The sequence below is a fragment of the Patagioenas fasciata genome, chromosome 3 (assembly GCF_037038585.1).
Source record: "Patagioenas fasciata isolate bPatFas1 chromosome 3, bPatFas1.hap1, whole genome shotgun sequence".
Taxonomy (NCBI): Eukaryota; Metazoa; Chordata; class Aves; order Columbiformes; family Columbidae; genus Patagioenas; species Patagioenas fasciata.
The window spans coordinates 52506240-52533599 of record NC_092522.1 but is presented as its reverse complement, the minus strand read 5'-3'; the positions used below and the strand labels follow the sequence as shown (position 1 = coordinate 52533599).

The following is a 27360-nucleotide window of genomic DNA, read 5'->3' as shown; positions in this document are numbered from 1 at the left end:
AACACCTAGAGAACTGTATTGGTTACATGTCTAATAAAGTCAGCACAACTTTTTCCTAAGGGAAATAGCATTTTTCCTATATATACTAAAAAGTTCCCTTCTCCATGTTCCAGAGGTTCTCCCAAAGCCAGTTCCCCTTTTCCTAACTAGATATCCAGCGCCCAGCTGTTTGCTACATCGCGCAGAGGAGAAGAAGTTAATTGCCCACAAAGAATGACCCAAAATTAGAGCACAACCATGGAAAAGTATGGTTGCATGGGAAGAACAGAAGCAGCAAATAGCTTCTGCTATATATGATTTGCTTGGCAGCAGAAACAAGGATGGGCTTTGTTGGGCACACCAGGATGGGAGCAAGTAGGTTGTGAAAGACTATTCTGGTCTCAAACACACAGCTGACAAAGACTATGAAACTATCTCACAGGTCCTCCTACCAGCCCTGCCTGCTGGGAAGTCATTCTACATGTCCCTGAGCAAGAAGACATGGAAGGACACAGAGACAACTGACAAACATGTTTCCGTGTGAGAAATGATCCCAAGCCAAGCATCACTTCTCAAGGCAACCTATATGGTAGTTTAGAAACCAGCCTCTCTCTGTAACCACTTCCCTGCCACAGCAATGGAATGTACCCAAAGACAGGTGCTCATGCCTTGTTGTTACTTGGCCCTCACTAAGAAAAAGCTTGTCCTAAGTACCTTTTAGTTTTAAGTTTCTGGGATTACAACAATCTGTATCAAATCTTCACAAAAACGTTAACTTTTAGTAGGTTCAAAACCAGTCAATGCTGATTAAGTAGAAAAGGCTATAGAAGTCTGTGACAGAACCATCAAACACAAGATTTTACGTGTGACCCCTGTTTCATAACTACCATTGGAACTTTTAACATTTCAGCTATGCCAATATGAAAACTTCTCTCTTTAATAGAGACCAATGCAAACATGCCTATTCTCAGTAAGTACCACTGTTTACTCCAGAGGCGTTCTGTTGGCTAATCGTAAAATAGGTAATTATTCAGTATGAACAAATATCGGAGTCTGGGTTTTATTTTAGAGCATTAAGATTTCTATATTGCCACAGACCCAATACTGACCTTATTTTGCTTTGGAACTGCGAACTATGCAATATTGTTTCCCATACCAGAACATGCGTAGCACATTTGGTTTTAGAAGAAGTTCGCCCGTGCTTTTGCTGTAACAAGTCCAGATCAAAAACTGCAGGGGCAGGCTCTTCAGTTTTTGAATGAGTTGTAGTCTTATGAATATCCTCAAGCATGTTCAGGCAGTCAGCTTTAATTTCACATTCTGGGGAAAATCTTTTTTTTCCCTGTATTGTTTATAGTACTTTGTGCTGACAGCTCTCATGCTTTACTGTATTTTGTGTCTTATCCTGAAATACCATCCTATTTTGTATGACTGAAGTTTTGCAAGCTCTAATTGATTCTTGTAACTACAGTAAAATCATCATGTATTATATTATTCTATGAGAAGTCCCTGTTCCGCCCAAGGAAAAAAGAAAAAATCAGTTAGCCATAATTGTGAAAAAAGAAGAGAAGGAGAGGAAATGTATATGAAGCTTCTTTTGGTCTGGCTTGGCTATTCAAACCTTTTTCCATCATAATCTCATAGATCAATAGAAAATCTAGTTTAGGACTTCCTTAGAACTTCTAATGGCTAAAGATTAGCAAGATCCCAGTGCCTACTCTCCAGTGAGGACAAGTTTGTGATATAACTTGAAATCAAAGTCACCATTGTTTTACTTAAGCAAATTTTACCAGTCCTGATTGCAACAAAAAGAATTGGCTCAATTTGAAAGTGAAAATATTTGTTTTATCAAGCTTTGGAACATAAAAGTGATGGAGAACCTCATTTATCAGGCACATAAAAAACAGGTAACACTACTGAGCAATAGCTAAGTAAATACAACTGCCATTCATCAAAAACATGGACAGAAAGACCAGCTTCAATCTAGGAAGGCGTTTTTTGAATGCAAAAAAAAAAAATGTTTTTAGTCAAGATGACTGCAGTTTTCTTCTTAAATATTTTAAAACAAGGATTTATAGGTAAAAGGAGCAAAAGAGTCACCAGATTTTTCAAAACCAGGGTCTAAACCAATCTGCATAAAGTCCAACTGCATATTGGCATTCATGGCTGCAGCTTGTAAGCACTTCTGAGATAGAAATAAACAGTGAAAGCACCTGGAAGGCACAGACACAAGAGAGTAAATGGAGACACAGAGCCATTTAATAAAAGCTCTGGTGATATTCTGACCAAGTCCCCTCTCTCCCACCCAAACTTTGCAGAAATTCAGATCTACACAAGAACTTCAGTGTATCTTCAGACACATGAAGGGGTACAATGCTACAACAGAGAATACCAGAGTAACTGGAATAAAAATTTTAGGCATCTGATTTTAAACATTCAATCTTAAAAATTTAGAGAATAGAAACTTACATACTTTCTAATGGGAGAAGGGAGGCAAGTCACACCCCTACAAGGTAATCTTCTAACAGAAAACATTATAAATGTTACTCACACAAAGCATCGCATAACTCTCCCAGGCCACATCCTCCTTATCACAGCATGGTAACTAAACATGGTCAGAGAGACTGTAAGCTAGAGGAAAGAAGCTAGAGGAAAGAAGCAACAAAAGTACAAAACCACCTAAAATCTTCCATGCTAGTCATGAAACTTTAAAAAAAAAAAAAAAAAAAAAAAAAAACCACCACACCAGTGTATCCCTATCAGTTATGTTTCACTTTTCGATAACATGGGTGCACGCAGAATAATTTAGCAATTGTGGGTCAAAGTAACTTTACACTGAAAGAGTAAAATGAAAGTAGCTCTTTGACATCTCCCATGTCCTATGAAGGCTTGGAGTATATGACAAGTGCACACTACAAATGCACATAGATATGTGGAAACATCATCATGCCAGGTTCACATGGGCTCTCAGTTGCTTTAAAGCTGGGGGGCAAATCTTCTCAAAAACCCTGGGTAAAAATTTTGTTCAGCAATGATGAAAGATTCCAAACATGAGTGAGCCTGAGGTTGTTTGGCTCAGCTTGGGGGTTTCAGCTGAGCTTCCAGGCAAGTTTAGAACACATAACAAAACAAGCAAGCAGCTCAGGTGATGAGTAGCTCCAAGTTTCCCAGGTACCGCCTGACAAAGCAGTTTTTCACAGTGACAGACACCAGTGGCATCCACAAGAAATGTTGTAGCAACAGTATATATATAATCATATAAATTCCATAAACCCAATGAAATAGTCCTGAAGTGTTTACAAGCAAGCTGTATAAGGAATGGGATGCATACAGATAAATAATGTTTCATTAGATAGTCCATGGCTTTTTGAAGAGAATTGGCAAAAATTGCAGTTCCTGTTTCAGTTGCTCCCATCCTTCAACATCTAAACAATAGTTTCTGCAGTATACATATTCCTTTCCAAATACTTAAAACAAGCAAGCAGGATTTGATTCTAAGCCTACTGAAGAAGGCAGTAAGAATTCTCCATTAATTTATTTATTTTTTTTAAACCCACCTGCACAGATGAGTTTCAGCACCCACCAAAGTAAAACGAAAAGAAAAATATACATCTACGGTGCTTTGCAGATTGCACCTTTTGAGTCTACGAGTCTTTCGAGGCAGGAAGAACCAGTTACTATCAGAGAGATTGCTAATAGCAAGTCAGTTTTGAGAACAATAAATAAGAACACTCTTACTCACTTCCTCGTTAAATATGGAAGATCAGAATCATCCTGAAACCATTGGTAATCTCAACACTTCTTTCAGTCTTCATTTAAAATGTAGCTAGTGCCGCTGTAGTTGCCACTGAATTCACATGTTCTCAACCAATACATGAATGCTGTTTGTGCATGTGGGGTTACATTCTGTGGTAATTTACAACAACAGATAGCACTTCTAAAAATAGGTTGGGTTTGAGATCAAACCCAAAACACCCCAACCCACTCTATAATGGCCAACTCTGATCACCTGTACCTTCTGTCAAGAAGCCAGATGCTATGTCTCTGTCATCACGTGGATAAAAAGGTTACCAGAAGGACAGTGAGAAAGTAATGCTTAGGGGAAGGAATGCAGTAGTGTGTCCCTAACCCCTTTTAAAATAGGACTCTGGAGACAGAAGGTTCATTGGGGTTTCATGACAGACCTGTAACAAAACAGTGCAACGAATGCTGAATGCCTCAAAAATGAGCACTAACAAGCACTTGTACCTGGTCTATTTTGCACCCATTGCACATGATGTGATGGGATAGAACAAAAGGCAGAAATGTTCTTGTAAAGATGTAATTTGTAGGGCAGAAGTATCTTGAGAAAATCATTCCCATGCCATAGCACCAAACACAGCAATTGTTTCTTTAATTAAGCTTTTAGTTTTCACAATTCCCTCTCCCCCATCAACACAAACCAATTCAACAAGCTTATTGCATATGCAGTTGCAATGAGATTGTCAAGAGTTTAGTATCAATCAAAATTACTAAACGTGAACAGTGAGAGACTCAAACAACACAGGAGCAGCTATTCTGTGCCAGGGTACACATCAATTTCCTATGGCAGGTGTCAGGACCTGGCACTCTATTTCCCCACATAAGAACATCTTGCCTGTGTTTTGGGAGCATCCAAGACTACTTGGGACAGCAGGGTTACATTGACTGCTATTTCATCCCTGGATAGTTGAGGCTTTTCCTCCTGCCTCTCAACTACAACACAATGTTTTTGGTGGCTGATTGCTCCCAGCAGTGTGCAAGGGCAGCTCTATAGTATCAAGTGGAAGTTGTAGACCCCCTGGCTGACTTCTCCACAGCAACCAACTTCACCTTGGCAGTTTCCTACTGAATGGTTTTCCCTACTTAGCAGCATAAGGCTGATGGGGGAGCAGTTTGACTGCAGCAGAACGCATTACCCAAACGTGTCAGACTATCTAATAAGTTAAAAAAAGAATAGCTTAACTTCATGCTCAACACCTCTCTCTCTCTGGCTGTTCCTGGCATGCTATTTTTATATATATTAGAATAAAAAAGTTTACAATGTGTTCAGTAAGCTGAGAGCCAAAGTGAGGCCATCCTTAAAAAATGTTCAGTTTCCTACTCCCAACCAACTGTTCCTAGACTAACAACTAGAGTCTTACTACTAGGATGGCGTTTTGATTTTTCATAGATTTCTTGTTTGTTGCAGTGAGCTTGGATTGTAGAGGAGCAAATTTGTAAAAGGCTGCCCTATAATTAAAAAAAAATAAAAGAAACAAACAGAAAAAACAGGCCACAACCCAAACCACAGAAAAAAAATTCTGAAGAACGGGTTGTGTTACACCTAGAGGACTTTAAGGACTGCATAGATTTCCCAGAATGAGTTCCATGTGCTGACCATGAATGAGGAGAAAGAACACAGCAGGTCTGAAAGGGATAATAAAACACCAAAGAAAGACTACAGCAAAATAAAATAACATCAAAGTGATTTTGCTAAGACATACTCTTAGTTTGTCCAAATTCGATACTTTTGCTTTTCTAAAGTATTCTGACTGAACAGCACAGCTGTGAGGCTGTTGTAAAACTTTGGTACAATCCTGATCATTCTCCACAATGATTTTTCAGCCATAGCAGTATAGGCCAAATCTTTATTTATTCATTAAGTAATATAGCTAAATGAAATACTACTACATATGGTTATACTTAACAACATGACTGGAAAATTCTGCAGAGAACCATAGAATCATTTCATTGGAAGAGACCTTCAGGATCATCGAATCCAACCATAACCCAACTCTAGCACTAAACCACGTCCCTAAGAACCTTGTCTGAACGCCTTTTAAACACCTCCAGGGATGGTGACTCCACCACTTCCCTGGGCAGCCTGTTCCAATGCCTGACAACCCTTTCCATGAAAAATTTTTTCCTAATATCCAATCTTTAACCTCCCCTGGTGCAACTTGAGGCCATTTCCTCCTGTCCTACCACTTGCTACTTGGGAGAAGAGGTAGAAGGGATAGAACAAAAATTTCCTGACAGATTGTTAGCAATATCAGATTCTTGCCCATCATGCCCAATAAATGCACACTCTTGACTGTTCTCATGTTGTGAAAAAAATTGCCCCATAAAAACAGTAAGAGAGTTCAGGAAGTGCATTTCACAGTATCACACAGTATCACAGTTATGTTTGGGATTGGAAGGGACCTCAAAAGATCATCTAGTCCAATCCCCCTGTGATTACAATACTTTTTGGGTAAATTAAGTCACAGCCTTTGGCCATAACAGGACCTGAAGTATATTGTAATAGTCCACAAATTAAGTGCCTCCTATATGTTATGACTTGGGTATGTACTGCAAAACTTAGCATCCTCACACTTCAAAATATCAGAATATAAATGTTTATGTCCTATGACAGAATGCTTTATTAAAAATAATGAGGTTTCAAGAACTTAGAATGCAGGAAATAACATTTCAGCAGAGAAATACATCTTTTGCAGCATTTACAATTTTACACTGATGCAGGCTACATCAGCTTAAAAAAAAAAAAAAAATCAAAACCAAAACCCCTCACAACAAAACTTACCAGCCCACACAAATATAATATGTTCAGGTCCTCATCAGCATGAGAACGTCCCTTGTGTAGGCACAAGCACCAGCTAGACAAGTTCCCTTGCACACACAGGCTTTGACGCCAATGCTTCTTCCCCTGCACGCTTGCACACAAACGCTGCGCTCGCATGTTCACTTCTCACGCGTTATCAATCCTCCAACCTCTGGTGCTCTCTCACACAAACACAGACATGCTTCATACCTTCTCCTGCATGAGAAAACCATGTGAACCAGCTGTCACTATTTAATCCCCAAACCCAAATCAGCCAAATATGCCCTATCTCAGCCCCAGATGCCCCAATCAGCCTTTCTAGCCATACACTCCTCACGAACAGACTATTCTTTTAGCTGCTCCCTACCTAACATTAATTGGTTTTCCACCCCATCTCTTCTCCTTTCACTGCACGTAGAAGGAGAATCTATATCTTTTTCCAGCAGTCAGGCCTCCAGCAGTCCAGCGCTGTACGCAGCATAGCCAGGGCCAAGAGGTGTTTTGCACCATGCAGCATACCACAAACTAGCCACTGAGATCAGTGGGCACCACAGGCTTCCATCTTTATTAATAACTTCATGTTTCACTATTATTTGATTGTTTGGGCAAATGGACACAAATAAATAATCTTGAAAAAAAAAATCTAGTCATCACAGGAAGAAGAGATCTATATTTCAAAACCAACCGGACTGATTATACATTCATTTAATAGGTAAAAAACAAAGAAGAGACAATTTCAATGTTTGGGACAAACTCTTCAAAACCCAGCCTCAGAACAGAGCAGTCTACATGACACCTGAAAGCTTTGGTTCCAGTTTGCAAAAGATAGGCCGACCAAAACATAGAAGAAAAAAGAAAGACAGTTTTGTTGTTATGGACCTCAAAAGTGCTGCTGCAGGTAGCATGCTGGACTTGGAAGGAGTAGGATCAAAAGAAAGGCTTAAGTCCTTTTGGCATTTCAGGGAATGCTACAGTACACCCCCAACCAGTGCAGAAGGTTGGTATTACTCACAAATGTGTTTAAACTCTATGAAAAACCTCTCCTGGATAAATGTCACTTTAAAGCACTTCTGTTTCTCTCCCCAGATGCATAAGTCCATATCTATAGTTTGTACAATACCAGAGAGACTGCCCCAGTACCGCTGGTGGTGATACTGCCACATGGGAGCTTCTGCCAGTCCTAAAGAAATGACACAAATTCCTACCTGGAGACGAACCAGAACATAAACCACAGCAACTCAAATAGAAAAAGGCTCCAAATACAGGATTAAAGCACAGTTTCGTCTTGGTATACAGTGGACCAAACCCGCGTCCACTCCTCAAAAGGAGCCAACTCATAGTGGGTATTTTGTTGCTTTCTTCTGAAGATTATTAAGTTGATGTGGACTTTAAGAAAGGTTTAAATATATCCAGAATCTAGCTTGACCTATATATTCACTTTATTATCAATGATTTTGTTGTTGCTGTTTGTTTGTGTTTGGTTTTGTTGTTTTATTTTATTTTGGTTTGTTTGTGGTTTTTGTTGTTTGGTTTTTGTTTGGTTTGGGTTTGTTTGGTTTTTTTTGTCTGCATACTCTTTAAAGGAACTGACTTCTGTTTGCATGGCACTTAGAAGAAGGGCACCTACCAGGGCTGTGACTTACAGCAAAGACTATGGAGTCCCAAGAAGATTTGGGAGGAGCATCCACCTCCCTCTTTTGGGTAATGGAGCCACAGGTGGAGATCTCTGCAGGCAACTTAGTCATTTTATTAATGAGTGAAAGAAAAATAGCCCACTGGTGAAATTGTCAGTCAGAAGCCTGGGATCCATACCTTTCCAGCAGGACTAGCAAGCAGCCTTTAGACATTGCTGCAAAACAGGGAGCTTTTAGGCAAGCAAAAACCCTGAAGAAGTGTAAGAAGCTCTGCATATCAGACTTCACTGAAAGCAGAGCCCCAGCAGTGACTGCCTGTCTTCAGTGCATATAGCAAGTGCTATATGCAAGGGCACAAGCAGACTCCAGGATACAGAAACCTGTCTGCTCTGTGACTACCTCAGTGAAACTGGAGATCCCATTTCTTCCTCGATATCAATCTTCTTTCTTATTTCACACTACACAGCACCTCTCACCCAACTGTAGCTGGTGCCTGTGCCCTAGTTGAAACTAAATCAAGACAGAAAACCTGTGCAAGTAACAAGGTCTACTAAAACTATTAGTGAAATAAATCGTCTGAGGACTGTTAGCAGCAAATGAAAGAAAGAGAATTTCATGATATTCTAGTTGTGGCCCCTCCAGTTGGGACTTTTTTATTAAGCTATAGTAGTAAACATTCATTTTGAATTGTGCGTAAGCCTGAAAGAGATCTTCAAGAGGAGCTTCACCATAGAAAGCTATCAGCAAATGAAAGATGGTTAGACAGTGGCTAATCCCCAAATCCTGTCCTACCTTCCTTACTGGCTTCCACTGACAAATCTCGTACATTTGCAACACAAAAGGCCAAAATGGAACTATTTTCAATGGAGCGTACTGCTGCAGGTGGAGAGATCATTTGCAAAGGCTGCTGAAAGAGTGGACTCTTTGGCTTCAGTCTAAAAGTTACCAGTGAGTGGGCCATATTGTTAGTAAAAAGCAGGGAAAACATTTGCCTTTTACAATTTTACTATAAAGTTTGCTCCCAGCTTTCTTTTTGTTGGCACACCATAGAAGATTGCCCTCCTACCTAGCACTTAGGTGTTCAATGAGCCTGCCAGGAAACAACAGGTAATGTTTCTCAGGCTGTCTTTGGTCTCTTCTTAGACAAAGACCTAAATAACATAAGTTGAGAAGCATCTGGTCTTCTCTTTTCCAATGCTGTCCTGCTGTGAACCGCTGACAAAACCTACCTCTTTGATCCCTACATACATATGAAAACATGAAGAGAACAAAACCAATACAGGCTGTCTCTTCTCTTAAAACAGTCACAACTCCATGTTTTAATCAGTGATAATTCTCCTCCAGCAGATCCTAGTGCTGGGAGATATTTCCAGTAAACACAACAGAAGAAAAGTCTTAAATGTCCATTTTATTTAAAAACAAACAATCCCACTGCCCAGAAATCCCTCCCTTTCCTTCTACCCCAAGGTGATCCAAAGGATTTTCCAAGGGGGAGGGGTTGTTTATACTGCCTGCCTGTTGCTTAAACAATAAGAAGTCTGTAACCTTGATATAAAACATCTGTTCAAGCCACCATAAGATAAATATAAGATAAACTATTGAAGGCAAAACCAAAAAAAACAATCTACTTTAGGTAAGAAAAGTTTGGGAAAATTTGAAAGCCAGACTTTCAAACAGTAATTGACCCCCAGACTAATATGAAGGTAGAACTGTCAAAATAGAGAATGTGGCTGCTTGCAACTGTTGCTAAAGAAGCTCACTGACAATACGGATTATCTCGATAACTTGCCTCCTGCAGTGAAAGGATTCTCATAACACATGCAAGGTGTTTGAATTATGTAACTTCCATGAAAAAAAAAAAAAAAGAAGACATTCAAATACCATAGAAGTTTATTACCAAAAAACTTGTTCAGCAAACATTTTACAAATTTATTACACACTATAATCAAAAGTGAGTATTTCTTCCAATGACTGCTGCTCAGAGTCTCATGCCAGATTCAATTCAATCACCTTAAACATCGTATCAGGAATATCCATAGTAGACTCTTCACCAGCTCAAGCAAAGGTGAGAAGAGTGGATGAATGTTCATCCCAGTCTCCGTTTCCCGAGCAGCACCAATTTGTTGCTCTAGTGTAGTTAAGCAGAGACCAATTGTACTGGCCAAGGCAGTACCTCCAACTTCAACAATTTTCCCTATGTAAGCATGTGGCTTAATGTCATGTACCATATTCTGTACCATGTCAGCAAGGACAACATTGATTCCAGAAATAAAATTATTTTTCTACCTATGCTCAAACTCAAAGTATTGCACTTAAAACCTTAGATTTTGAAAACAAAGCTAAGTATCAATATGTTACCTAAAATTACCAATTTTAAAATCAGCTCTGGTATCGTGGTAGAAGTCATCTACTTAATGAAGAAAAAAAAAACATTCTACAGATTCCTGCGGCCAAAAGTATCTCTTCTGGCAGGTAGAGAATCTGGCCTGCAGTTAACCAATACAGATAGTCAAGATGAGAAATTCTGGGGTGAGAGAAAAAAGGGCAAAAGCAGCTTTTCCACAGAGAGGTTTCAGTCTAGCAAATTTTTATTATTACTAAATATATATAGCTATATTGCAACCATTTTTCCCCTCCTTTCAGTACATTCTTGAACTCTTACTAAGTATCATCTGTTCCACGTCAATAATTCAGCTAGCTTTTTTGGAGTAGGTGGTTCTCATCTTCTGCTACCTGACAAACAGACTCTGAAGTTTAAGTTATTTTAAAATACAAATGCCCAAACACAACAAAGCAGTATAAGAAATACCACAATTCAGTCTGTAGAATGAGATGGAGATTACACCAAAACTCCTGTTTTTCCTTCTTCCATCCTTAATCCCAGTCTTTACCAAGTCCCAGATCTGACAAGATGGTGACCATTCATGCTCTAGAAAGCAAATTCTGAGCAGAGCAGATTTAGAAAAAGGATAAGAAACATGAAGAGTTTTTACCAGGAGAATAAAGCAGAAGAAAGCAAAATGAACAAAGATGAATAACATGTAGGCAGCACAAAGAGGCATTTGGGTTTGTTCTGCATTGCCTTGTTGTCTCTCTGCTCTTCAGTGAATTATGAGAGAGAATATCTGCTTTATCAATCCCACCAAGCTGATGAAACAGCTGAAGAAGTTCATAGCTTCTGACCTCTGCTGAAGGGCTGGTGATGATAGCACAAGACCCATCATGTCTGGTCATAATCTAAATAAAAGTAAGTGGAACCTTGTGATACAAAACTTAACAGTTAAGGAACAAAAAGCTACTTACCAAAAAACCCACAAAACAAAACGAACAAAAAACAACAAAACAAGACAGAAACAAAAACAACCAAACAAACCTAACCTGGTATTAATACTGTGTAGGCATCTCATTCCAAAAATCAAAAAAATTATGCAGGACTTTAATTATAACTTTCGGAGTTTCACAAACACCATGCTCCAGACATATTCCATCTCCAATAAGACTCAGTACCACATCTGTACAGTTCAACAGCACTTCCAACAGCACCAGCATGGTATTCCCTTTTAGGCAAGAATATAGGGTATATGAAAAGTTACTTAATGTCTCTAATTATTTTCTAATAAAATGAGAAAGGTTAAGAAAACTAGAAGTTACTGAAAAGCAGAGCTGTGCCAGCAGTTTCCAGTGATGACCTGACATGATTTTTCCTCCAACTGACATCCAAGTAGTTATGGCGTTTATACAGTCCAGCCCAGCACTCATTTCAAAATGAACTTTCTGTACCGTGTGGTACTCCAGAGACATCTGGAGGATGGAAGAAAATGTTTAAGGAAAATCATTAGCTTATACATTATCATAGCACATATTTAGGTTTTCTAAATTAAGCATAAACACTTAGAAAGGAGGAAAACACAGACAGTGTCCTGCAAGGGAATTTGGAGGATCATTTTAGAGGGAAAAACTAAAAAAGAAGAATCGAACATGAAACACCAGAAATATGGTGGAGGGAGCTGCAAAACAAAGTCATAGCATTCTCTGTTTCAAATCTTTTCTTGGATTTCCATTATCAATAAATCTGTGTAAAAATCTTTGCATCTTTATTTTAAGGAAAGAAATTCAACTTGTGTTCCAAGAGCCATACTGAAACCCCTCCCCATCTTACCCAGCACCACAACCAGTAAAAAAAAGCTCCACTGGTCAAACAAAACTCTACAATAAATTCGTAATACTGTAGCCTCCACAGTGTCCTCAGTAACACTTACTCCAAGCCCATTATCTTTTGGAAATTCCCCTGAATGACAACCTAAAAAAACCAAACCAAAACAAAACAATCAAACAAACAAAACCACAACCACCAGTAAGCCACTCCCTCTGAATACCAAGTGGGTTTTGATTCTTATCCACTAGATTTAGTGGGTAGCAGCCCAACAATTCCAAAGCAATACTTCCTTATTAAATACACCGAGCAAGGTGTTTTAATAAGTGAAAGATCTTTCTTTTTCTTTTTTTTTTTTTGGTAACAGATTTTCACAGCAGAATATAACACTAAGAATATTTAGTTTCTTTTAAAGGATAAAAAATACAAGAAAGGATGATCAAACAAGAATTTCTGTATGTCTAACATCATCACTTTCAAAAATACTGACTTTCAGTTTTAGTAAAAGGAAGTGGGATACTAAAGTCAGTGAAGAACTGTCACCCTCAAATGGTAACATAGTGCAAAGAACCACCTTACCGCACCAGAATGAACCATAACCTATTTCACAGATTAATTGTATAAACTAACCAGTGCCATTCAGCTGAGTCATGACAGGCCTGCAAAGACTTGAACAGTCTATATGTATGTGGAAACAGAGTTCAGTGCTTCAAAAGCCATGCAATGCCACCTAAGACACTACATGATTTGCCATGACTATGAACATAGCACAGCAAGGCAAGACATTTTTTTCTGAGCTTTTTTGGCTTAGAAGCCTTGAAGCAAAACATTCTGGCCAAATCCCCCTTGAGTATGTTTCACTTTGGATATTTTTCTTTCACCTACATGCTCCATTCCATCCTGTCATTTGAATGGCAATGTTATTGCAGAGAACAGATGCATTGGGTTATCATAGAGGTGGGCATTTCTGAGGAAAAGGGAAATAATATCAGAAAACTGTAAATAAAGGAGAAAGTAGGAGCAAGCAGACAGAACTCCCTTGCCCATCCTCCCTGCCCTCTTCGCAGGTCTACCAGAAAATACCCTCTGCACTGTTTGCTGCTTCCCTTGTGTTGATCTTGTGGTTGTCTTCACAGGTCTAATATTTCTGTGAGGTAAAAAAACCACTTTGCACAGAACTGACTTGCTGGAGTACTAAGAGGGAGAAGAGATGAGCAGATAGAAGGAGATAAAGAAGGAAGAGTTCAATGACTTCAAACAAACAAAAAACCCCAACCACCATAAAATGAACAATTTTAAAAATACAGACCCATATGTGCATGCCAGATTTATTAGATTGCAGGCTCTTCAGAGCAGGGACCACGCAAGACAAGGTGCTTATTCAATGCTCAAGTACAAGCTTGCCATCAGCTGAGGCTGCCTTTGGACATGAGCTCATTGTAAAAACATTACCCTCGATCACAGTGGTCCTTGAAAACTGCCTCCGGGCTAGTTGATCCTTATTGCAAACTTCATAGCACCTATTAGGTATATTTGCATCTGTGTTTTTAAAAAAATGAGAGAGAGATAGATACCTGGGGAGTTGTGGGGGGAGAAATAAAAAAGCATGTCTGAACAGATGATCTTTACAGTCCCCCCCCTCTTGCTGCTAGAAGCTTCCCACTCAGCTTCTGCTCCTATTTGTTCATCTTTCTCTGGCAAGAACTACTCTTAACTGTGTTAATTCTCCTTTTTGTGGGTTAATGTTGGGTAACGCACTTGCAATTGCCCACAACTAATAGATTTCCAGTGACTAACTTTACTGCACTCCTGGCAGTAAGTAGGGCACATTTTTTGAACCAGGGTCATTTTAAGGGATTCCAGAAAGTACCTTCAGACATTTCATGGTTTCATTTAAACCGCTGCTTCCTTGGTTCCATGCAGGATTTTGAGCAGGAGGACAGTATCTTCAAAGGGAGGTGACTACCCCCTAGAATATTAAGTGAGAACCATTTCAAGAGTTTGAACAAAGCATGAAGCATGACCTTTTTTTCATTTATTTATTTAAGGCTATACTTGGCAGATATGAAAATATCCAACTGTAGTTAGACAGCCATGATCTCAGCCTCTGGCTGCGCAAAGACATCTTAAATCTGTAGGTTCTGTGCAGATCCAGGGGATTTTTGCCAAAATGTTTCCTGAATAAAATTAAATATTCCTTAACATTGAGCTTACATTTTTTTTCTTTCTCCTTCCTTTATAGTCTATTATAATCCCAAATAAAAAATATAGAATGCTTTAGGATTAGCAGTGCTTATTCTGCAGTTTCCCAGACAAAAATTACTGGTATAATTTTTTAACTATTTTAAAAAAGGTTAAATGTCACATGTCTTCTGTCTTTAAAAACCCATTAGGCACAGCCTATTCCTAATTACTCTACATTTATGTGGGAGTGACACAAGAGGAAGGAGGGAAGACATAGTCCTACCAAGGAAAATCTCAGGAGCACACGAGGCCCGGGATGTAGTCACAGAATGAATGGCATCTGTGAAAAGCAACCTGTAAGAAGCTGCATACCAGAAGCCACTTGCATCATTGACCATAAATGCCTAGATAAAGCATTATCTAGATGCTTGGGCCCTTCAAAACACAATTAAAATGTTGCATACAGCACAGATATGTATAACTACATCAGTCTGTTCCCAGTGTAAATCTATCCCTTCCTTGGATTTAGCAGCTTCACGCCTTCATGAAAACCTTTTCCAAAGCTGTGTGTGCAGCAATAGCCCAGGTGTGCATTTAGGTTTCTTTGCAAGCACTAGCCACCACCGGCCAGGACCGTGGCTTTGTATTTCAGAGAGCAGAGAGGAAAAGATGACTACTTGTAGCTTTCTCCCTACCTATGCAGGCTAACTGCAGTTGGTGTCTCCTTTCCCCAGACGTGGCAGAGCAAGGTGTGTGGCTAGGTCACAGTTGTCTTCCTGTGTAGTTTTAAATCTGTGGAGCTGTCTGCTGCCACTGTTGATGTGCCAGCTGTAGGCCTTTCAGCCAATCAAATGATTGTGTCTCATGTGCACCTTTAACTCCCTGTCTAAATATCAGCATTCTGTTCTTGCAATTGCAAGTCAAAGGACAAGTGGCATAATAATGACCAACATTCAAATAGGACCTCCTGCAGAAAAGTATCTGATCTTAAGAATTAGCCCGTTTCAGGTACCATGAACCTAATGCATCCCACATAGTTTGCCTCAAGACCCTACATGGGCACAGCACCATCTCCTGGCATCAGAAATTCCATTGCAAGAAAATACTGTAGTTCTTCACATACTGCAAAGAGAACAAAACGAAACAAAAAAATCCACCAACATCCCCAAACACTTTGCCAGGAGTTAACCAATGCAAAAATTGGCCTGCGCTACATTTCTTGCATTTCTAAGAAGGCACGGAGCTTCATAAGCAGCTAAGCCTTCCTTACGCTGAGGAAGAATGGCAGAGAGAACTGTCCACAGCTCCCTCCACACCAACTGAGGACGCTCTCCATGCCCTACAGGCACGTTCAACTCTTAGTTATCACTGCCCAGAAAAGCCATAATGCGACTCTATGAGCTTTTTTTTGGTTTGGCCTTGAAAGAGACCAGAAGCACTCATGCAGTCTTCTACAGGTGGTAAAAACCAGTTGAAAAGCAGGAGAAAGGCCACTTAAGTCAATCATCTCTTGACAGCCTCTAGGTGTGAGTGCTCCTAGTCCCATTTCTGGCAAGGTCACACAAAAAGTTGAAGCCACCTATAATTTATTTAATTTTCTTTCCCCAAGACAGCTGGAGAACTTGCATGGGCAGTTAAAACAGAGACCTACCATCTGATCTTAATCATTTGCAATCCTTAGTTACAAAACATAACACTAGAAAGTGATTAACAATACACAGAGCAGATCTGCAAAGCCTGAATAATAATGAGACAGCATAAGCCGATCTTGGCTGTATCCATACTAAAGGAAATATGATAAAGAAATAACAATAAAAATAAAAGCAATAAATAAATCTGAATTTCCATGGGCAAGGTCTAGAAAGCTAACCTGATCACAAACAGAACAGTCAATTTGCTTATCTTGCATAGATATTAATTTGTTCTGCTAACCTAACAGCTACATAAAGACAACTGCATAAAAATTATTATGAAAAAGGGCTGTTATTGAAGAGAGTGGTTTTCTGACGTTTAGCCTATGCTCCTGCAGAGGTGGACTTTTCCAAGTGCCATGACATCTTCGTTCTGTCATTTTTCTATCTTCATCTCTAAACTTAAGTAAGCCTTCCATTGAAGGCTGGACATCTATTAGTGCTTTCCAAGTACAATCTGAGGACTATCTTTGTTTCCTCCCTCGTTTCCTATAATTATCATTTCATACTGCTGTCATGTATAACTCCTCCACCTCTGATCTGTATTGTACTGGTTTTAATTTTTAGTTCTTTTGTATTATGTCTGGGCCCAACACTAACTGAAAAACAATGTAAGAATCAGCCTGTCAGCAACTGTCCCTTGGCTGAGATACAGTACTAACTAAAACATAGTGTGGATGGCTTTAATACAGCTTGGCACCCGAATACAGCTGCTCATTCCACATGTTAGCAGACATACTCCAAATGAGCTTAGGAACACAAGCTCAATTGCCCAATGTGTGGGCACACCTTAAATGTCAACATTATTAGCCATCACACTGTGACTGAAGTGATAAACACACAAACCAACTGTATTCTAGCCCATCAAACCCAGACAGCATCCCTCTTCTCCTCCCCCTCCACCATAAAGCCACAACTGTTGCTCGCTGAGTTGCCAAGATTTCTGCATTATCACTAGTAACTTAAAAACAGGATTACGCCCAAATAGTCCAAAAACTTCAAGGCCACAGGGTGAAAGCACAAAGTGACTTTATTAATAAACAAGTGCTTTGTTAGAGATTATTAGAGCATCTGGTTTTGTATATTAACAACACAATGCCTTTAAAAAATAAATACATCTGCATTTTCATGTCACTTGGCTTGTGCAACTCTCCCTCTTCTACATATAGAAGCACTGGACTCTGATATGTTCAGAAACCATGACAAGGTGGTATCATCAATAAAATGCAGCCTCCTGCCAACACTGTGTGATCAAGTGAATGTGGACACTGTAACAGGGAGGCCAGGACTTAAAAACTTACACACTTTGTAGTAAAGGTATATACACATTCATTGGCTGACCAGAATAGGGAAACAGTTACATTTATTTATTTATTTATTTACAGAAAGAGGAGAGTAGATAAGGAAAACAAACAGAAACAATACAACATATTGTTAGTTAAATCCAAGACATTCACACAGAGTTTCATTCTACCAGAAATTAACAGAAACCTGCAAAGTTTTTCTATTTTCAATTTTGCTTCCTCTATAACCCTCTCATCCTTATGACTGTCCTCCCTATTTAACCTTTTCTGCAAGTTTTAGAAGGCATACTAAACCAAGAGCCTTACTTCTCTGTCAGCCAGGGTCTCCACAGGGAACGCCTGAGGCCAAATGAAGGCTTGGCTCTCCAAAAACTACTCCTAGTCTCCTCCTGGAGGCTACCCAGGCTCATTGTACAGTCAGGAGGATGTCTTCATTGAAGATGTCATTCAGAGCTGCTGTATCCCCACTGATCTCTAGGTAGACAGTAAACATAAAGTGTGGACTCGGCCAGTTGCACAACTTGACTCCATTTAACAGCAGTTGCCACCTTGAGTTAACACTTTCTGGTACACTGGAGTATCACTGTCTGCAGGCTGAGCCAGGGGGATGGACTAATAAACATCCTGCACTCACAACCAGATGGAAACAGAGCTACATCACCATCATCATAATAACTATCCTACAACTTCATGAAGCCCAAAGAAGAGTCTCAAACCACTATCACATAGCTTCAAGAGACGCTTTTTCTGGAAAGGCTGGTTATTCAACGAAAAGCCCATTTTTAAAAGTCACCCAGCAGACTTCTCTACTGCTTTTCGCTGAAATTTCAATTCCTGACTCACTAGGCCGTTTTATAGCATTACCATACACACTACATGACCAGCATAACTGAAATATCTAAGTACCCACAAATAATTAAAAAGTCATCTCCATTTTTAAAATGTTTGGATAAATTTATTTATAGGGCAAGTCGGTAATTCACCTGAAGTCACACTTTCCAACCAAAGTAACTATGTCAAATACTTAAAATATCACCCCTTTCCCTATGGCCCTGCCTCATGACGTCAGCTGGGACAGCTATTTTACCCTAGAGTGCAGATAGTGACCTCACATCTTGTTGACAGCAGCTCAGGACCAAGCAGTACTAGGCACTACTGCACTGCTGGACAGAAAAGTCCTCTCCTACCTGGAAACATTGACTCAGCAAAATACTCAAGCATTAGCCTTTGTATTTTACTTCAATCAAGGCTCATAAACTTACACTGAGCGACACACTAACGCACCCTCCTGAAGCAAACGGAAACAGAAAACTACTCAACAGTCTTTACGAGACAGTGGATGGGAAGGCAAGTCAGCAACAACACCCAAGGAAGGTATTTTTTTCCCAGGGAGCGCTTACAATGCTATTTAACAGCATATATACCTTGTCCCTGCTGTCTCTTCCCAAACATTTTTAATTCTCCTTAGCTTTACATCTTTCCAGCATTCTCAGTTTGCAGCTCCACATACATTGAAGAGGGTTGGTAAAACTGTTTTCCTTTTCAGCATGTTGTATTTGATCCTCTGAAACCAAAAGTTAGACCCCATCTATCATTCACAGCATCTGGAAGGCTGATCCTTGACTGTCTCAGGAAAAAGCAATCAAAAATCGAAATCTAACACAGGAAATTATCAGTAACCATTGAGCTAATCAGCTTTGGAAAACATGCTTGCTTTTCCATTAAAGCCCTTAAAAAGCTGTTGCTGCATTTCTTTTTTTCTTTTTTGGTGACACAAACTTTTTCCTCTGAACAGAGTCAAAGGGTCACTTTTCTTCTGTGCTGTTACAGTATTGGCATAAAACCCAAGCTGTACAATAATTCCCCTCTCTTTCCCATGTCCTCACAAACACATGAGCCTCTGTCGCTAAACACCTTAACTCCCAGTAGCCAGATCTTCTGGACTGAGATCCAGCAACAAAGGACTGGCTTGTTTCAGGGATCAGAAGCCAAGTGGAAAGTAAAGAGCTGCCAGGACACAAAGGATGGAGAAAATTAAGTACGAGAGAACGTGAGGCCTCCAATCGCACACACAAGGGAAGAACTGCTTTGCTTTCCTGCCTGGATCAGTGAAATATGCAGAGCTCAAAGGAATTCCAATAGTCACCTGCATGATAAAACAAAGGGAGCAAAGACTGTAACTTTAATTGTATTGATGAAGACCAAGTATGGGGGGAAAACTGTAATGCAGAAGTTGGGTTCAATTCTGATTTCCATTACATCAATGTAAGCCTTGAATAACAGGAGAGAACTTGTTCTCCTGTGTCTGATGATCCCAAGTTAAGAATTAATAATAATCAGCATCTTAATGCCGAATTTCAAGACAAATGTGAATGCTAAGCACTCACACAAATCATCTAGTATTAGTTAGAACGAATAGTTTAGTATTAACTGCTCCCCCTAGTAATTACTAGGGAAGTATCTTTTGCATAAAAGTGATCCTCAAGAGGGTTTCGGTTAATAATAACTAAAAGACCCTCAAAATCCTGCAAATACTTCCTTAAGCACATGATTAACTTCTATGCCTGTGGCCAGTTCCACTGAATTTGAAGAATCACATCTTAAAAGTTACGCTTCGGCAGACAGGAGTTCAACTTTGCCTCTGAAAGAGTTTTGCAACAGTTCTCTCTTTAGAGACCAATTTTGTAAAGCACAGAAAACTCTCAACTATCACTCATATTTGTGACAATGGAGACCATTCAACACTCTGAACAACTGGACCACAGGGGAGGTGGAAGAAGAAATGCATTTATTTATCTTCATATGCAATCCAAACAGAGAAAGAGCAGGCCAATGAGAATGTAGAGATTCTTCCTTCCCTGAATCTATCATGCTCAAAAATCCCTGCAAGAAAATTTCCATAATAGTGCTGGATAATTGTGAGTAGCATTACTGAATGATTTAGGCACAATGACGTGTTGCATTTGGTCCTAAGAAGTGTCCACATTTTGTTTGTTTTTTAAACCAACACCCTCCATTTTTACATCTTCCACACTAGCTTTCAACACATTCACAGAAAACAGCGATTCACAGAAAAAAGGATCCTTCTTTAATTTTTTTTGTGCTGCAATTTTGAGCAAAAGGCTTATCCCCAGAAGGCAAGACCTCTGCTTCAAATGCAGCTGAAAAATATTTTTGTCATTTGACTTGCACTGAAGCCTGAAAGATCTGGTCAAAAGGCTGGAGTCATCCACTGAAATACAGTTGTCTACAACCATGCTGGATGTTTGGACTACCTGTATGTTCAGTTGGCAGAAACAGCACTTCTCAGATCTGATTCTGCTGACTAAATGTAGATTTTCACTTCAGGAAGAGACGAATTGCTCCCCAGATGTGTTCTGCTTCCTGACCATAAAGGGAGTCTAGAGAGCTGCATTTCAACAGACAAATCCCACCTTCTCCCTGCTGGGTATCACACCAAAAGACCATATCTGGTTTCTTCAGTAAGACTCTATCAGTTTTGCTGGAGTTTCTGTCAGACTGGTAGAACTAAACCAGAGTAGTTACCCCTAGACTCCACACAAAGTCAATGGAAAGTAAGGGCCACCTCCAAGAGGCAATTCAGCCCATGGAAAAATCTGAATTCTCCCCGGAAACGCCACTGTGTCTCCACAGATTATGGGAAGAAACTTAAGGAGCTCATCTCTTAATAAGGTGAAGTAGTGAAATGTCTTGAGTTAGACAGACAGGTTCAGGCTCTCACTGTTGAGAAGGTGGGAGATGCTGAGCACTCTCATCGTTTATCTCCTCTCCACACCAGTAAGGCTTGAAACATAAAGCATCAGACCGCATAATAAAATACAAGGTTCCAGTATAGATTACAGAGTCCTTCATAAAATACTTTGAAGGGAAGAAAAAACAAAAACACACCAGCGAAGTTTGAAAAATCTGTATCGTGGCCTACATAGTGTCTGTCCACCCACAGCTTTGCCAAGTGAGGATAAACAAGAGCTGAATGAAACTCTGCAAGCACACACTTCAGTTGGCCAAATATCCAACACAGTTTGGAGCAGCTAAGGATTAGTCTGCACTCTCTGAAGACTTAAAAACAGAAATGCAGACCCTCAAGAGGGTCTAAGAGTCATCTGTTGGCAACGCATGCCCTCGGCTGACTAGGTGACACAGAGATGTAAGATGGTAGACCCAGATCTCAGCTCTCGTCTTGTCGGCAAAACAAGTCACCTCGTTAGCTGAGGACAGCAGGGCTTCTGCATTCAACTTCTGCAGAAACACAGGATTTGGCAGCCTCCAGAAATCTGAGCTCTCTATTTTTCTTCCCTTCGTTTACTAATGCCCATTTCCCCTTCCCCGCCTCCCCACTCCCAGTGCACGCACATTTTAGCACTGTAACCCAGGAGTTACATGGCTTTTCCATACTTCTGGGCAAGTATTACACACTCTCCCTCCAAACTAGCAAGTATGCCTTCTCCACAGAGGTGGTAAACCTGCTGTAAGAGCACAGTGCTACATAGTAAAATACTTCAGATTAACCCCCCCAAAATTACCTGCACACCTCATGCCTTAAGAAAGCTTCATATCCGCCATCTCACACAAAAATACACTCCCTACAACATTGTGATACATTGCACACTCTTAATGGTTTCTACAGTTACGTAGTCACAGACAATGTAATTAACAAGCAACATTCCTTCCTGTAAAATAAGAGGGAGAAAATAAACAGAATAGAAGTTCACAAAAATAAATTTGAGCTCAGAAGTAAAACTGCATTTTAAATTCAATTTCATCATCTACTGTGTCACAGATGACACAAGCCTGGATCACCTAGGTACAAGCATAGGTTTTCAATCAGTTGGATTTACAAAATACCTTGTGTCCCCTTACCAGGAAAATTATACTGTAGTTACTCTATTTAAATACACATCAGTGCTTTATTCTGTTTTTTTTTTCACTTTCCATTTAATTTGTTTTGTACACACAGAAATAAAAAAACAATTCTGTTTTAAAGTTATATTTTGTTTTCTGTTCCTTGTTACATAACCAGAAGTGTTATAGGAAATACTATTGTGGAGTCAAAATAAAATTTAAAAAAAGGAAATAACAAAAACCACAAAAACGGGCACACACCACTGCATCACAATAATGTGTAAGGTGCTCCTACACCCACTATTGGCATACATTTAAATTAAAACTACATGTAATCTATAGCCAACTTTCAGGTCTGTGCTGAATGCCCTTTCTGTGTTTATCCTCCTCCATTGCTGACAAAGAGATAAGATTTTCCAGGTTAGTAATAGCAAAATTCCACACTGCAAAAACATTGAATACTGTCATGCAAATAAAGTCATTCACAGGGTCTGAAAAATGTCCCTCCCATGTCAAGATTGGTCTTAAGCAGAGAAATTATAATAAAATATGAATATGAATCTTATTTTCTTGTGGGAGAATCAAACAATTTAAAACCAACAACCACATAAACCCTAAACCAAATCTTTTGAGATAGTGAATCACGATGAGTGCTCCTGACTAATGAAACCAGCAGAGCACACTAGCCACTGTGCTGGGGACACTTCCCTGCAAAAAGCAAAAACATCCGTGGTGGTAGGTGAATTTCATGATCTGGGTGACTTGTGACATTGTGATCCTTCACATCCTCTACAAAAAGGTCCACAGACTCCATGTTGGAGAACACAGCCATTCCATTCCTCTCTGCTCTGTGTACACCTGCCCAGGCAAAAGCACCACATTTCTCAATTCTAGCACTCACAGAGACATATTCATATCGTCATCTGAACCCACCACACACCCACCATCTCCCACCGTAGCCTCCACATCCATTTGCAAGAGCCTGTAACACTGCTCTGAATCCAAACGCTGTTTTCCTCTCCTCTCTGCATCACAGCCACAAACCCAGAGCCCTGTAGCTCAGCTTGGTTCATCTGGGCCCACTTAGTTAAAATAAACACAAAAGAAGGGAACCCACTGGGCTGGCTGAACAACAAGAAGAAATTCGGCTGCAGAACTCCCTCACACTTGTGTGCATTGCTGATTTTACACCACTCAGCTGCTACATTGATATTATCTTGTCAAAAAGTACAGAGCAGCTTTCACCACAAATACTTGGAGCTTGAAAATTACAGCAAAGCACCAAGGCTGGGGAAAAACCAACTTTAGCTGGATGCAAAGTGCGCTGCAAGTGCAGTGTTGGAAGCCTCAACATGACGCAACCGAAATCGCACCAGGGACAGGGGCTTGCTGAAGGAAACTGGTCACACACAAAACCACAACATATGTATTAGGTGCCTATAGCTCCTTTGCTGCCCAAGCTAGGAGCACCCTGCAAACAGAGATTTACACAAGCTACAAATCAATAAGGCAGTGTGGCTATGCCCATGCCAGTGACAAACTGCACTGAGGAGGTGAGCCTGGATTGCTCAGCAGCCTCACAGCCCCCCTCAGCCACCCTCCCACACCCCCTTCCCTCTCCTCTTCCCCTTGCCCCCTTAACCCTTCCCCTCTCAGAAGTTCAGTGCCTGTACGGTGGGAACGGCCCTGCAGTTTCCAGCCTGGTGGTGAGAGCAGCCTGGCCTAAATGCCAAAGTCACCCCAGTGTCGGTGGGCTGTGGGAGGCCAGCCATGCTGACCCACCCCTGTGGTGGGCTCCCAGCTGCCAACCACCAGGCCACCTGCAGGCCTCCACCGCCCTACCTTGCTCCTCGCCGGCCCCAAAACAGGCTCTGGGGTCCTCAGGGGGGAGCCGGGCTCCACCACCCTCCAGGGCTTTGCGTTTCTTCGACATCTGGTCGGTGTTTGGGAGTTGAGTTTCTCCTCTCTCTCTCTCCGGGGAGATGAGTGTATGTGGAGAGAGAGGGAGAGTGTGAGGGAGAGAGAGAGATTGAAAGAAATCGCTGCTTAAAGAGAGGGGAAGAGACTTTGGAGTGGCTGGAGAGCAAGTAGGAGGCAGGGACTAAGTGGAGAAATCCTACAAATCACAATCCCATCAATTCAGCCCCACATCTAAAGGGGCTGCTGAGGTCTCCCTCTTCCTTGCTCATTCATCTGAGTATGTGAGTGAAAATTAAAGAGAGAGGTGATAGCCCTCTGTTGTTTTTACAATGTTAGCAGGTGGTGCTTTTTTATTATTATTTTTATTGGGGGGGGGGGCGGAAAGGAGGGTGCTGATTGGTATTATTTTCCCCTGCTAAGATTCCTTCTGGTTAAAAAAAAGGAAAAAAAAAAAGAAAAAGCTGAATGGATTGGGGGGAGGGAGGGGAAGGAAGAGCGGGGGGAATGAGCGGATGAAAAAGAAAAGCAGGAGCAGAGGAGGAGGGATGACAAGAGCCTGCAGGTGCAGGGAGGCTAAATTCCCTGCAGGGGTCATGTGCTCTGGGAGCAGGGGATCCTCGGCTCCCCAGAGGCTGCCGCGGCCGGGTGGGGGGCCGGGGGCGGCGGGCACGGGAGCGATACGGCCCGAGGGGGCGGCTCGGCGGGGGTTGCGGCCACCCCGCCCGGCACCTGCGGGAGCGGCGGCGGCTGAGCGGTGCTGCGGGGCTCGGGAGCCGGCTGGGAATATTCACGGATAACTCGCACCTCGCAAACTCCGCCGTGAAGTCAGTACCCCCGCAATCGGTCGGTCTTTCTCGCTCGCTCTGTAACCCTTTCGGTCCTGGGTGCAAGATGTGCCGCTACCCCGGGGAGTCCCATCCCACCCCGTCACCTGCCCCCTTTCCTGGCGCATCTCAAGGCTCGCTAGCGGGTATTTATTCGCGGGAGGGAGGGCGGGAGGAGGGGATGAGGACACAACTTACCCTCCAAACTATGCACAAGCTCGTCTCTGCTTTCCCCTTCAGATCAACTTTAAAGAGCAGATTCTCAGTCCGGGAGGCAAAGAGGCAGGGGAGGAGAGGGGAAATGGTTTAGGAATAGCGGCTGCCAAGTGGGTGAAGTTCAGGGCACAATCCTGGCTCTTCCACGCTCCAGCAGCCCAGCATCTTCCCGGGGTCTGGAGAACAGGGTGCTCAACAAGTCTTCCTTGTTACCCGAAATTGATTGATGATGGCTTTCCCGCCGGGCTGTATTTAACAAAACGATGCAGAGAGCTACTCTGACGAATAGGAATTTTTAGAGGAGCTTGCAGTATAGCTGCAGCTTTAATTTAGCTATTTCTGTCTCTCTATATACGTACGTACAAACACACATACACATACACCTGTGTATGTGTGTATGTATGTATAAATAAAAAGATATAACTCTATCAATGCAATGTTTGGTCCACAGGATCTTAGAAAAGCCTGCCTGCCGGCTGCGTGGAAGTTAAAGAGTTTTTCTTAAGCGAAAGGAGCTGATGCTTGGACACATCTCACGTCCAACAGGAGGCAATGACGTCTGTAGCTTCATTGCTATAACAGCACCAAGGCTGCAATTGCCATTCACTGAAATGATAAGGGGCGCTCAGACGTAAGCAGTCTGGACCTCTAGCAAGAGACTGAAGCGAAGATGATTTTTCCCCTCCCAAAACAAATAATAATGCTAAAAAACACCTAAGGAAAGAGACGGGGGAGCAGGAAAGGAATCTAGGTCTTGTAGTCACACGCTTCTGCAACATGATCCTCTAGCTCCAGAAACATTTATTTTTTGCAGCTGACTAGACTTTGGGAAATTTCAACGTATTATGATTGCTCAGGCGGGGGGAGGGGAGGTTTTTTTTTTTTCTTAATTATTTCTGTCATCAAGCAGGCATTGATGAAAGCCGGGTAAAAGTGCCCTCCCCCCATCTTTCCAAATATATTTAGGCTCGGGTACATGCTGAAGTGTTTCTGGTGTATGGCTAGATCTTCTTAAGTAACAATTTACCGCTGTACAGGCTGCAACGATATTTTTTTTTCCAGCACTGAAAGGTGCTTACAAAGAAAAGAGGGAAAAAAAAAAAAAAGCCGATGCGAAGCGGCCGGCTCCTTTCCCTGTGGGGTCACACTCCCCCTGCCAAGGTTTTGACCGCATATGGGGACCGCTGCCGCGCTCCCGAGTCCTGCCAAGCGGGGGCGGGGGTTGCTGGGCGCGGGGGCGGCGGGAGGTGGCCGCACCTCGGGGCTGCCAATCCCCGCGGGCCCTGCAGACGCGGCGGAGGGGGGCCCTTCCCCACCCCCTCCCGTGAGCCGCTGTCCTAGAAATGACAGCCCGGGTGTTAAATAACCCCGCCGTGGCTGCCAGCGGCACGCGGCTCCCGGGCGGCAGCGGGCACGCCGGCACCGCGCCGCGCTCCCGTTGCGGGCAGCGCGCCCGGTCCCGCCGCGGGGGAGGGCAGCGCCTCGCCCGGCTGCTCCGGCCCACGCGTGTCCGCGCTGCCGCTGCGGTGCCTCCGGGCTGGGCTGCAGCCGGGCGAGGAGAAAACCGAGCAACCCTGCTTTGCGCCTTGCCTTTGCCGGAGAAGGGGACAGGGGGGACACGGCCAGCTGCACTGGCCAGGGGCTCTTCCCAGTGGGTGCAAACACGAGCTCTCTGAACAAGTGCTTGTTCCTTTTCAAGCTTCACCCGACCTCAGTCGGCAGGGCACTCTGGCATGAACTCTGCAGGCCACGGCATCCCAAAGCTGCAGGTGGATGCAGCAGCCTGGAACCCAAGGGTGCCTTAAGTCTGTTGTTGAGCCATACAGAGGTTTGGGGTGCTGTGTGGCTGAGAAGGCCACCTCAAACCAGCTTGTGAGGCTGGGTCCATTTCCTGAGGTCTACCATGTGAATGTTGCTTTCTGCCCTCTTTCTTTATCTCCAGTCCGGTGCTTAGTGTCCAGATTTTTCCGTCTGCATCCTGCCAGGTCTGG

The 27360-nt window shown here is 41.9% G+C and overlaps 1 protein-coding gene across 2 annotated transcripts in view; it reads right to left on the bottom strand.

Moving 5' to 3' along the window:
* PDE10A (phosphodiesterase 10A) overlaps positions 1-25897 on the bottom strand; it is a 385360-nt gene extending 359463 nt beyond the window's left edge. The window contains exons 1-2 of one of the 2 annotated variants that reach the window (XM_071806361.1): positions 25352-25897; positions 24252-24451 (exon numbers count right to left, since the gene is read on the bottom strand). In XM_071806361.1, the coding sequence (XP_071662462.1) occupies positions 24252-24342 (91 nt within the window). In that variant the 5' untranslated portion in view covers positions 24343-24451; positions 25352-25897. Of the gene's footprint in view, positions 1-24251; positions 25255-25351 lie in introns of those variants that run through there. The other variant, XM_071806360.1, reaches the window with a different exon arrangement.
* Positions 25898-27360: the final 1463 nt, after the last annotated feature.